Here is a 13,329-nt window from a genome sequence, read left to right as displayed (position 1 = left end):
GATTGGAGTACCTTTGAAATAGTAACGGAATCAAAGCCCATCCCAGTTGTCACCTTTGGTAGGCCAAGCGCTGATAGCTATACAGTCATCTCCCTACGCAAGTGTCTTTAAATTACGTCTATCCTCTATCGGTGTTCAATACGTCCTTCAACTGACCTCCTAGGCTAGTATCACTTGGCACTGTGCAGGCGCCTTTCCGGATCTTAGCATTTTCGTCCTTCACTGTGCGGGTGTGAAAGCTCAAAAATGGAGCATGAGCTGAGTGTCTTACTAAGGACTGACAGATATAGTGAGGATCGTCTCCTCATTCAGCTAGTTCTGTGACTACGTAGCCATGAAAATGTTGTAGGCTGTGATTGGTGATGGTTAAAAAATTTGGTTCCCTCTCCTGCAAGTGAACGGCTGAAAAGCGCCAAGCTTTCGACTTCACGGGTTAACCACCGTATCTAACCTTTCTAAGTTAGCTCCTTCGGCTGCCAAGGCAAAGCAAAGCGCCCGTGACTCTTGAGAATCGCTCACCCGACTTACAACACATTTACACGCCACAAACATCAACACCACCTCCCTCTTCACCAATCAGGCCGCTTACACAAGCCCTTTTCCGAGATCCTCCCAATACACCCTCAAAACTTGGGTTTCGGGTTTTCTGTGCATTCGCTGAGCTCACTCATCTTCATCATTATGCCCGGACAAAGCGCCTTAGAGCTGCTTTCACCAGAGCTACAGCAGCAGATTCTATTGCAAATAGGTACCCTTGATATTCTATATGCTCTCATCCGCGCATCACCCCGCCTTTACCAAGTCTTCCGATATAACAAAGAAACCACTCTTTTAACAATAGCGCTATGTCAATTCCACCCAGCTGTGCAGCCAGAAGCTGTGGCCCTTGCAGAATTGGCGCAGATCCAGCACCAGTCAAAACGAGATACTCAGTCACAACGAGATACCGCCGTGAGCTTCTGCGACACGTTCCCCGACCAGATACATCGGTGGTACGAATCAAATGCCTCAGGATCTTTGTCAACAAATTTATGCAAGCTTGATCGACTTGTCAAAATATTCATAGACGACTATGCTCAAAACACTCTTCCCGTGCTGGATCAGCTAGGACATTCCCAAGATTGTAGAATTCTGCCGGAGTACAATCACGTCCAACAACTTCATCTTTCAACCACCGAGATTGGGAGACTCCAAAGGGCCTTCTGCCGCTTCGAGCTCTACAGGCACCTCTTCTCTCGCTGTACACAGGACTTTTCTAATGGCGTCCACCAATGCATCAGAGATCCGCCTCTAACCACTGCAGAGCAGGCAAAAATGTTTCTTGAGGACTTACCCGCATTCCAGATCTCTGAGATAGCATGCATTAGAGATTACCTATTCCGCCGTTTACGCGGCATCTACGACAGAATAGAGGACGAGGCTGTGCGAACTCTGCCAATCGAGGCAATGACCTTTGAGGAATCTGATGAATCAGCTATGTGGGAATCGCCATTCTACATGCTTACCAACCGTGCTCAACACGAACAAGAAGAGCACTTGGAACACCTCATGTCGCTGGGGCTACCCTACATTCGTCAAATACTTGAATCAACTGGGAATGAACAGCGAGACCTGTTTCTCCATTACGTCTCCAGCTCTGTGCTTCATCATCTAGAGGGAGACTTCCTCTCCAGGGCGTTTGAGCGCTTAGGCCTCAACCCGGATGCCCGCCGTGATTGCCAACGCTTTTTGGACACAGAGAAAGACTTTAGCCCAGCATGTGATGAGAATGGCTACTCAGAGCTTCCCCAAGGCTGGCTATGGGCCCATCATCATCTACAGCCATCAAGACTTATCGATCCTGCGTACAAAGGTCTACGAGACTGGGGCTATGTGTTCTGGGACTATGACAGACTCCAGAAGTCTGGGATCTTGCGGCGAGAGTAAGTCACTCGGACCTTCGCTCCTAGATGACGTGCTGACCTCTGTATAGCTCGCACGAAGTGAGGATGATCCGCTTCTCGGACTACGTCGGTCGATTCAAACTAAGTGTTGAGCAGCGCTTGCACGCTCTACATCCTCCCGTCACACACTCCGGATACGGAAGCGATGGTCAGGAGCAGTCACCGGAAGATCATGAGGAGGCGAGTGTCTCTTCGCTGGACGACTCAATAGACTGGGACGCAGATGAAGTAGTGCTAGTGAATTATTGAGGGCTCGATGGAGATACGCCGAACCGTATTGCAACGGTCGCTACCATTCATTGTTGTGCGCATCAAATCCTGCCAGCAATGGTACAGGGGTCAAGGACAAATGTCAGCATAGCCCGCCCAGATACAATCAATGATAGCAATCTTCGCTTGATACCTTGCGCGATGCGATGTGTTGTCAATGAAATAGAGATATCTAGGGCGAAGGCCACGATCCCGCTAAAAGGTGACATGGACCAAAGAAAAATACTACACAGCCCTTCTGACGCCTGTTACTTTCTACGAACCATGAAGAGGGTCTTCTGGCTGCAACAAGCCAACGCTAGAGTGTACCAGTGCCAGGTTATCTCACCCCAGAAAGCCCCTATCTATCTCCTCTGTGTGCCTTTAACGCTGCTAACCCCTGCTTGCGGCTCGTAGTGCTTTCATGTGTACATCGGCCACAGAGACCTTCACTTCATCTTTGATCCCAGGACCATTGACGACTACTGCCAATCAGCTGTGTGGAAGCCTACTCTACGAACGCTTATCCGCTGATAGCCCTGAGCAGGCTAATACCGTGACGATGGTCTTGGCCTATGACCTTCCAGCTTCCCAGGTTCTACCACAGTGGCGCGTCATCGACCTAGCAACGTCTCAGACAACATATGTTGCGCGAAACTCTGATTTACAACAGTGCCACCACATGCACACAAGTAGCATACACATGGATCGACTCGGATCACAGCCATTACATCATGACAGCCGCGCTTCAAATCTACATGCAAGGCTTCACGAACACGACCGCCGACTTCCCGCGAGACCCGAATCACTACAGCGGCTACCCAATCCTGCTCTTTAAACAGAGTACCCCCGGCTACGTCTGAGGTGATCCATTCGAGCATGGAAAACCCCGCGCAATAATGCCCGGAAAGGCCCTATTCTAGAACGTCTCCGGTCCATCCCAGAGCACCACCTCCACGGAAAATGACGGAAACCTCCGGTGAGTAAAGATCAACCGCATCTGGCGCTCGCCTACTTCCGCTGCATTCGCCCACTTGCACACTGCGGAGCAAACACTCCCTGATTGGACCCCTGCACTTGAGCCGCAAGACATGCCTCGCGAGCAATAGGACGACTTCAACTCCCAAAGTACCTTGAGAACCTGGATTTTATGCCTCAAAAAAGCCATGCTAACTCCGAAACATTCAGAGTTGATGCGATTGCGGACGTGTTCCCTTCCATCATGGAATGGCATTTGCACGTACAGCTAGTATGTGTAGGCCCCGTAATCGACCTTTACGGCAAGTTTGCGGCCATCAAATTCGCACGAAAGATGAAAGTATACCCGGGAAGGGTCTTCTCACAGCCCGAATTCACTGCACTTCCACCATATATATTCAGTGGGGCGGATTTTGCTTTGATGCCTAGTAGAGACGAGCCATGCCTCGGCGTGGTTTTGGGTCGCGTTGCTGTTTCAGCTGGCCGTGCCGATCGGGTTTGGAGCTTTCTTCCGGAAGGAACAATTAAGCAAGGCATGAAAGTGGAGGACGGGGTGGAAGGTAGATAGATGGAGGTGATAATATTGAGTAAGTTCCGTGCGTCTGGGTGTGCGGGAAAGAGGTTATCGATCATAGAAGTGGCGAAGAAAAGTTGTGATGTTAGCGTTTTGTGAAGTAGTGGAAATTATTGGGGAAGTTACAGTGGCGATGGTTTAACGAAAAGCTATATAGAGGTGTTGGACTTGCGCAATGTAAGAAAAGAGTCTTGATGTCGATGCGAGAATTCGTACCCTTCCAACTATCACTATCCTCATCGGCACCTTGCCTGATCCGCAGCTCCACCGGATGATTTCACGACTTACGGTACCTCTAGAAGAATTGCGGGTCTCAATGAAGAATTGTCAGCTTGCGAAACAGAGACCAGTCCGAGGAGCAGAACTAGATCCTACAAGGCGCAAACCCGAAGTGAGAATGTGGCATCCGATTTGGGCAGGAAGTGCGGCTGAGACGCGAAGGATTCGAAGTATTCCACGGATTGGAGGCGTACCCAAACGCAACAAAACGTGTACCATATGAATTTATACATTTTGCTCCTTTGTTGCTTGCTCAGCGCGCCCTATTTGATGGCCCATAATCGTGCCACGTACTTAGCTCGCTCAGCGAGTATCCGTGTGCGCTTCTGGTGGGGGTTTGGTACTTCCGGGGTTTACTATTATGGGGACTGCGAAGAGAGAGTTGGGGAATTGGAATGCGAGTGCGCTTTTGCTTTGATTCCACGGGCTAGGGGAGATGGGTGGAGAGGACTCGAGGGATGTGGTTGAATGGAGGAGAGGACGTGGGTTGTAGGGTTTGCCAAACAACAAGTATGGCATTTCTCGAGCACAACATGTCCCTGCGCCGCTAAACGTACTACCGAGGAAGATATCACGACTCCCGCCACTCCATAAAAGGAAAGGTGCTAACAAATCAGCAAGATTTCGCGGAGAGATTTCCAAGCCATCGCACCGTTCATGCACCTTCCACGTTTCGCGGGTCAACGACTTTGCCCGGGTACTGTACACTACTACAGTACTGTAGACATTTCCATATTCCTTCGTATCGTCATATCAAGACCAAAGGCAATGCGCCTACACGACAAAAATAATCGCTTACTTACTTTCACGACTCAATGGCAATCCTGATCGCGGGAAGAGTCCAGCGGCCGAAATCCTTTAAGCATGATTGGCCAAAACGACGATAAAAAGTACGAATAACCTGGGATCATCAAAGGCAGCGGCATCTTATCTGCATGCTTACATTCCTCGCCGCACCGTTACCGAAGATAGCAATTGAAGAGCTCCCTAACGACGTCACGCTGAAGGATCTCAAACCTGACAATCTCATGGCTGCATCTTTGCGACTCGTTTCATTTCATTCTTTCTTTCGGAGCAATTGAAACCAACCCGACAGGTATATACCAAAAAGCGCCTGCAGGAGACTAAGGTACCTTAAGCAATAGTATCTTACCTTAGTACTTTGTTATATAGCGTGCGATAAGACACGCGACTCCAGGCTAGCCGAAACAAAGCTAGCGAGCATAATCTGCCAAGAGCCGAGCCCATCATGGCAATGGAGAACCTGAACCAAGATCGGGGAATGGCAAGATCTGAAAGCGCACGGCCACGATCCGGAAAAGATAGATGGTGTCGACCGAAGGACTTCAATTGTACAGGGTGGAGAAGTAATCAACGCATCCGGGCATAGGGATCAACTGCAGCGACATTATGGCCTCCTCAGCATCTGCGGGTTGGCGCTTACCATCGACAATGCATGGGTCGCATTGGGCGGCTCCATTGCTGTTTCTATAAGTACGTGACCCCGGATGTTGGAGAAAGTGCAAGCACTGATGAGTCTGTAGATAATGGAGGACCAGCTGGTGTTCTCTATGAACTCCTAGTTGCATGCTTCTATTATGGCTTTATTGCTGCATCTATCGCCGAGGTACATGCGTCGACCATACTTCCACTTTGAGTCCTTTGCTGACGTTCCTATTGCTCACCTCCTCTATTCCTTCCGCTGGCGGCGTCTACCACTGGGCCTCCGTGACCCCCGGCCCCCGCTACGGCCGCGTCCTCGGCTTCTTCACCGGCTCCCTCAATTTCTTTGGCTGGATATTCGACCTCGCCTCTATCGTCTCCATCCCCTCCAATGTAGCCGTACAAATGTACGCAGTCTTCCACCCAGACCTCATCATCAAACCATGGCACGTCTATGTCGCTTTCATTCTAATCACCTGGTCTTGCTGCGCGCTTGTGGTATTTGGAAATCGTTTATTGCCAGTGTTGAACCAAATCGGGTTGTTTCTGGTGATTGTTGGTGGACTTGTGACCATCATCGTAGTCGCAGCCATGCCGAAAGTACATGCCAGCAACTCGGCTGTATGGGGCGACTTCAGCCAGAACAATGCTGCAGGCTGGAGCAATGGTGTTACCTTCTTGACTGGCGTGCTCAATGGTGCCTTTACAATTGGCACGCCAGATGCAGTAACCCACATGTCGGAGGAGTTGCCGAATCCAGCCCGAGACATGCCTCGGGCTGTGGGAGCACAGATCATCTTGGGCACACTAAGTATGTTCCCACCAAGCTCATCGCAATGTATCGCTCTAATGGGTCTTAGCGTCTTTCCTCTACGCCATCGCTATCCTCTACGGCGTCAACGACCTAACAGCGGTCGTCGGCAGCAACGGATCCTTTCCGCTCGCAGTCGTCTACTCCCAAGCTACTGGCAACAAGGGCGCCACTTTCGGCCTGCTTTTAATTCTCTTTCTCTCCATCATGATCTGTGTGCTCGGCACTTTCCTCACGGTATGCCTTCCACACTCCGAGCAACCCACACTACCATCCTATAACGCCCTTAGGTCGGTCGAATATGGTGGGCCCTAGCCCGCGACAACGCGACGCCTTTCTCGGGCTTCTTCTCGCAAGTCAACGAAAAGCTCAGTTGTCCTGTCCCCGCCACAGTCCTCGCTGCCTTCCTGTGCACCTGTTTCGGCGCTATTCAGCTAGGGAGCAAAACAGCGTTTACCGACTTAGTCGGATCATTTATCATCCTCACAACCATGTCGTACGCACTCGCCATCGGGCCGCATCTGTTCACCGGACGAAAGAATGTTCCCAAAGGGCCGTTCTGGATGGGTTCAGCCGGTTATGCTGTGAACGCCATCGCTGTGCTATTGATTGTATTCTTCAACATCATGTTCTGCTTCCGTAAGTCGGTCGAGCTTGTGAGCATTGCCAACTACTGACGCCATGGGTGTGTACAGCATACGTATACCCGACCACCGAGTCCACTATGAACTACAACAGCGTAATCCTAGTCGGTGTACTCATTGTCACCATAGCGTGGTGGTTCATCCATGCTCGGACTAAGTATCCTGGGCCAAAGCTGGCGAATCTTTATGTTGACGGGCAAATCGTCGAACTGCCGAAGGATGCGCATACGGATTAGCGGGTGTCTGTGTATTAAACAACTTATCGATGTGTGAAGATTGCAAGGAGATACGTGGTCGGATGATGTACATATATATTCTTTCCTTCGAGGTCCGAGTCCGTTCCGTTGTACTTTGGTGGAGTGACAAGCATTTCTATGCCGTGTTTCCAGCTTGAAGTATCCTCAAAGCCTAGTCCGTTTCCCAAATCGCGCATCCCTATATCGCATGCTTTCTAGCCCCTCAAGTTCGTCGAATATATAATGTTGGAAATAATAGGTAGGAAGAACCCTCCAATCTATTCAACAGCCAACAAGAAGGGGCCATCCAACCTCCTACATGTGCAACTTTCGAAGTCTCAAGGAAAAACATTCTTCTCACAAGCTACCTTGTCGGGCACTTTTTGTAAAGTCATTTGTCCTCAGCACCCAGGCTAGGATTGTACGAGGAACCCCTGAAGTCGGTCCTTCGACCACCACGCGTGATTTACACTCTAGGAGATCTACAGATAGTCAATGGTAGCGGGACATGAAAGCCCATGCTGGGAGAAGAAGATCTGAGTTGTGGCAAATAAAACAAAGTACCTTCATTGTACAAGACAATATCTTCGAGACCGGTCTTGCCAGCTTCTGTATACTGCTAGTGAGCAGCTGCAGTAGGGACAGTGGACCGAGCGCCTAAGCAAGAAACCAGTGTGCTTTTGAGCTCCTCTCCACTATTTCCGTCCGCTGTGAGCTCACAGCCCATAGTTTCATTGCCCGTTCCCACCTCATGACTTTGAACACACAGGATGAGGATGAGTGACAATCATGACCCTGAGCCTCTGACCGTCGTCAGAAGGGCATATGCAGGAGTTGGATTCTACGCAAGTCCATGCAGGTCTGTGAAAATCGATGCGGGTTGTGCATTGGCGAGCACAGCTTTCCGCTCTCTCATAGGCTACCGAACAAGCGCTCCGCCACCCTCCCATTCCTTCCTGTCAGCCTCGCAGCCTTGAGAACCCTGGGCAAAACTGCGATGTCCCGCTGTCCCCATTCTTCTATACTTTAGATGGAAAAGCTCCCATTTTTGAGCTTGGCGATAAAAAGTCAGCTTGTATGCCTACCCTCTTCTCATACCTGTGGTCAGTCATCTGGGCTGGACTTCATGGAAAGCAGGCAGATCAGCTATATGACACCTCGCATGCCGCCCTAGATCCCAAGCAGATATGTATCGACAGCCTGTGTGGGCGCAAGTAATGATCTGTTCGATCTCGTCACGCATCACACTAGCACCAGAGCATATGGAGGATACAAGCAAGTCGCTGGGCTATCTCGACGCCGAGGATAGCAGCTAAACAAAGACCTCAACAGACATGTTTTCGTACCCCAGCGCCACGAAAGTCCCAAGCACCCAAAACGAAGAAGACGTCCCTAGCTGGAATCGCCAGCATCAGCGCTAAAGGTACAATGCATACTGATACCGATGTGATGCGATGACAGTGTGGCTCGGAGTATGTTTGAGTGGTAATCCGTCGGCTATGTGCCTCGAATTTTGTCCAATCAAATTTGCGATGGGCCGAGTGTCTTCGGCCGAATGGGACGGCCGTGGTGGTATTGGGCCTAGATTTCCTATCCTAAAATGAGATAGCCGTAGGGCTAGGAATCTATCCTCTGGAATGCGGTAGGCAGCGTGTTCTGCGGCCGAACACGATGGCCGTAGGCCCAGAGATCATGTCCTGAGAGGCGATGGCCGTGGGTCAAGTGTGCCCTGACAGCCATGTGCTCTCAATGGCCGTGTGCTCTTGACAGCCGTGTGCCTCTAGCCATGTGCCCTGCTAACCGTATGCCTTGTATGAAAATCCGTCTAGTCCTAAACATCCGTCCTCGCTGGCCTCATTACCCCTCAAAACCCCCACAAGAAAACAAGGGAAACAGTACCAGCTCGCTCGATGCCCAGCTTGACGATCACACCACCTCTCAAGAGTAGCGTCCCTGTATCTGCATCAATCAGTCTCTGTAAAAGACCGACATCGTAGCGACTCAGCCTGTACGCCCTGTAAGCTGGGCCACAAACGGATGCTCTAGCGCTGAAAGCCGCCGATGACAAAGAACGTAATGGCTCCGAAAAAGATGAAATCGAATGAAGAGCCACTCGGTGATACGGAACGGCTGGGTTTGTAGCTCGTAGCGGACAGATGTTCTCCTATCCTTGAGAGGGTATCTGAAGTCCGCCTCGGTCAGTGAAGGCAGACGGCGTTAGTTACAAAGATACTGCACCAAATCGAAACACGTTCTCCACCTTGTACTTTCCCGCCGAGTTCAAAACGCCGAGGCGAGTTATTTTAATTCACGGCCAACGTGACAGTGAAGGGCTGGATTCCTATTTTGAAGTGGCGCGTTGCAGGCACGCACAGCTCATGAACCATCTCGCAGACGGAGAACAATAATATGACAATTTGAACTACCTGAAGGAGATTCGTTACGAAGCATCCAAGCATTGAGCATACACCAGACTCTCGCCTCCCTTATCCTACAAATACCCCTCCTCACCCTGGCCCCAACGCCCCCCGCCCCCCCAACCCCTAACCAAACACCGCCTACCAAACCGTCGGTCCAAAGAACCTCCCCGGAGCAGTCGGGTTCGGATTCGGAATCTTGACCGCCGTATCCAGATTATCCATATTGTTGTTCGCGACGCTCACCCCCCACCAGGACGGCATAGACGTATTCGTCAAATTGACCGTCAGGATGATGACAATCGTGCAAATAGCCAGACCCGTATCCAGACCCGCGGACGTGATGTAATTAAAGCGCATCCACCAGCCTCTGTACTTGTTCCTGATGTGTTTGTTGAAGACGTAGCCCACGATGCCCCAAGCGAGGTAATTGAGAGGAGTAGCCGGTGGGATATCGCCACTGCCGCCGAAGATGAGGGGAGCGGAGAGGTAGCGGAACGGAGCGCGGGGAAAGGCGCGAGCGAGGGCGTAGAAGAGGACTGGTGCCAGCGCGCCGGCCATCCAGAACCACTGGAGGTTGGCGTAGATGGATCCAGGGGAGAAGATGCGCTGTGGGCCGATGAGACCCCATATAACGGAAGCATTGAAGAAGACCCGACCATTGGGGCAATTGAACTTGTTGACCTGGTGCTCTGTGCAAACATCTACGATGGCACCGCCAAGAGCCCATTCGAGGACTGCGACTTGAACGATGCAAGCCCAGATGGTAGCGATAGTCTGCGCCATGAACATGGAACGCCATGGGATCTTCATGTACTGGCCTAGTTTCAGGTCTTGTGTGAAATAGAGACCTTGAGCCATTGTGATGTAGCCGTAGGTCTTAAAGAGCATCATGGCCACTGGACGGCCTGGCTGGATGTATCCGGTGATGAACTCCCTGCAAATGTATGAGTCTGGTGCGCTCTAGTTGATGGTTCAGAGGTTTGCGGAACTTACGTAAAGACATTCAGTCCAAGTTGGATACTTGTCATGCCCTGAATGAGACCGATGGGGACGAACCAGATGATGGAAATGATGATGGATATGAAAAAAGCCCACCAGTGCATATTGGTTGGATATCCTAAGCACACCCCCAGAGATATACCGATCATGATGATGAACATCGCCGCGTACCACCACTGGGGTACATCTTTGTATTTTCGCATCATTCTGGAAGAACATGGAGTCAGCACCGCCTCTCATAAACACAACCCGACCTCAAAAGGCGACCCGTAGACCCCATGGGAAGCTGCAGAACTGCTCCGCCCCGAACACGTGTTCCTGGGTCGATGAAGCGATGGGGAAACTCGGGAAGTGTTCTTACCTTAGATGCACGTCTTCATCATCGGTCCGGATGTTTCGCACCCTCTTCCACAGATCTCCACCATGAAACAGCGCGGTTTGAACAATTACAGCCGCAATCGCTGCAAAAGAGAGACCATACGTCAGGGCGAAGGTGGTAGAGAGAAACAGCGGCGAGTATGCCTTGTAGGCATCCAAATCCAGAGTGTAATTCGGCGTCAAGATGTTGGTGACATTGTAGAGGTTTCCGGTATTGTCATATGCCTGAGAGTCGCTCATCGGGAGGTAATTACCGTACCAGGTATTCGTATAATGGACCCCAATTGTAGTGATCCACCAGAATATGACGCAACCAATCAACGTATTGGATATCGCGTGCCACGGTGGAATAAGAGGACTATAGGCGTATGCGGTGATTTGAGTCCAGTCGAAAGTGATTGGCAATAGCGAGACTCCGGTCCATCCGCCAAATAGCTGGTTTACCACAACGTTATTGGGGCGAATCCAGACCGCGAATGCAAAGACGCTGAGGAAAGGCGCGATGAAGCCAGGGAACCAGTACCAGCAGAAGGAACAGGTGAAGACGATGAAGAAGTATTTGTAACGGGAAATTCTCCAACCGTTGCACTTGGCCGGGTCGGTCTCCGACTTATCGTGGAGACTGTAAAACAAAGCAGTGTTGATCAAAGTAGTGGGCCAGATCATAGCAGCTGCATGCCTTTAGAATAGATCATGCGAGATGCAGCAGGATCGATTTACCTGGCCAGACCAAGACCCTGCGAAAGATTCCTGCGAGGCCGTATCCCATCATCTGAGTCGTTATACATAGTAGAATGTTGAATCCCCATCCGAAATTCTGACCATAAAATCCTCTTTGTGCAGTAAGGGTATCCGTGGCATATGCCACACCACCTAGCAGACATTAGCGTCTGCCGCAGATGCTGCGCTCTTTCGCACGAGAGGTGTCTTACCCGCAACATTGACATTGGCCATGACCACGATGATGGTATGCTCTTTCATGTTGAACGGCCCGTTGTTCAAAGTGAATGACTTCCCAAAAAGGCGGAACTTGCGTTTGGGCATGGCTTGATACCATGCCACACCGAGGGGATATGCGACTAACTGGACCGTCAAGGAAGTGATGGTGATGGCAGGCTGGCGCAAAGCGAAAAGCGCGTTTAGGCCGGAGGCGATTGTGGTCAAGAGCATTCCGAGTACCCAAGCGCGGACAGTGTTTACAGGAACATCCTCGTCGTACTGCGAACCCTGTTCAGCATGCGTAAATGTGCAGTGTTCAAGGAAAACTCACATTTCGGACTGCGCCGCGAACTTCAGGGTACGGCGAATTCTCGATAAGCTCATCGACCAATCGAACTTCCCCGCCAATGTCGTGTTGTTGGGTGGCCTCGTCAATGTTGTCTACGAGGTCTTCCGCAAAATTGGGATCCCATTCGTGTTTCTTCTTGATCGCCTTGAGTTGCGCAGCGGTTTCCAGCTCGTCGCCAGGTGTTAGATCAGCCCCACTGGCTTTGATGGCGACTGGGTCCTTTTCTTTGACATCTTCATTTGAGCCAGATCCCAGGTCCTCAGACCGAACAGGGCTCGCGTTCTTGCCAAAGCGCTTTGTGAAGAAAGACATTGTGGCCGTCAAACTCGAAGGTTGAGAGGAGGAAGGAATTGCGCGTGGGAATCGTCTCTGATTTAAGTATGTGCGATAGGAGACGTATCGTATTCGCGAGGTGCGTTATCTCTTCGGATGGCCGTAGCTGCATCTACATCACCTGCCCATTAGGAAGCAAGGGTTTCTCACGCACAGCTCGCCACAGGTCGGGGTAAGCAGTAATTCGATAGCTGTTGGGAGCTGCGAAGCTATCTTGATAGTCGATAGGCTATCCATCCCTCCGTTATCCTTCCCGGGCCCGTGGGGGGAGGGGGTCCTAGTAGGACCCCTCTTTGTTTCGAGAAGCAGGCCAGACCAGACGGTATTATGCGTGCATGACATTAGTGCATTAGGATCCTCGAGTGATTGGATCAGAGTGCAGCGATAGGCAAATGCCAGGAGATAAGATAGAGCACATCAGAAGAAAGTCGAGTGTTGCATCGTCCCCAGTCTTGGCAGGTAAGCGCGGGAAGGATCAGCAAAGGTGCGCCGGAATTCATTCATGCCCACCTTCCTTTCTTGGCCCGTTTCCTCCGATCCTGGACGCCTAGTGCAAATCACTTTCAAATCCGTGGTCGACGCTCGCGGTGACCGAGGAAAACATCAATTCAGTAAAGACAGCCTCTGTTCCGAATTCGAAACAGTGTTGGAAGCTGCGATGCATCAAGCTTCCAAACTCAATGCTCCTTGACACCGGCTCGGAAGATAGTCTGCTTCTAGATTCGTCCGTGAATTAGCTCGCGGCGGGGAAAGA

At 50.9% G+C, this 13,329-nt stretch overlaps 3 protein-coding genes across 3 annotated transcripts; 2 read left to right on the top strand and 1 right to left on the bottom strand.

Moving 5' to 3' along the window:
- Positions 1 to 681: 681 nt before the first annotated feature.
- On the top strand, positions 682 to 2,192 carry HO173_009290 (uncharacterized protein; the record flags this gene model as incomplete). The annotated part of the gene is made up of 2 exons (XM_037311181.1): positions 682 to 1,922; positions 1,973 to 2,192. The coding sequence occupies 2 exons, from the start codon at positions 682 to 684 to the stop codon at positions 2,190 to 2,192; spliced, it is 1,461 nt and encodes a 486-aa protein (XP_037162048.1).
- A 3,418-nt stretch (positions 2,193 to 5,610) lies between these two features.
- HO173_009289 (uncharacterized protein) lies at positions 5,611 to 7,157 on the top strand (the record flags this gene model as incomplete). The annotated part of the gene is made up of 4 exons (XM_037311180.1): positions 5,611 to 6,277; positions 6,327 to 6,514; positions 6,568 to 6,916; positions 6,973 to 7,157. The coding sequence occupies 4 exons, from the start codon at positions 5,611 to 5,613 to the stop codon at positions 7,155 to 7,157; spliced, it is 1,389 nt and encodes a 462-aa protein (XP_037162047.1).
- A 2,558-nt stretch (positions 7,158 to 9,715) lies between these two features.
- HO173_009288 (uncharacterized protein) lies at positions 9,716 to 12,554 on the bottom strand (the record flags this gene model as incomplete). Its single annotated transcript, XM_037311179.1, has 6 exons — positions 9,716 to 10,511; positions 10,571 to 10,783; positions 10,938 to 11,625; positions 11,675 to 11,827; positions 11,887 to 12,172; positions 12,225 to 12,554. The coding sequence occupies 6 exons, from the start codon at positions 12,552 to 12,554 to the stop codon at positions 9,716 to 9,718; spliced, it is 2,466 nt and encodes an 821-aa protein (XP_037162046.1).
- Between the last annotated feature and the right edge of the window lie 775 nt (positions 12,555 to 13,329).

The sequence above is a fragment of the Letharia columbiana genome, assembly GCF_014066305.1.
Source record: "Letharia columbiana isolate WasteWater2 chromosome Unknown Sc0000038_s0, whole genome shotgun sequence".
Taxonomy (NCBI): domain Eukaryota; kingdom Fungi; phylum Ascomycota; class Lecanoromycetes; order Lecanorales; family Parmeliaceae; genus Letharia; species Letharia columbiana.
The sequence above is the reverse complement of the archived record's forward strand: the minus strand, read 5'-3'. Positions and strand labels throughout refer to the sequence as shown.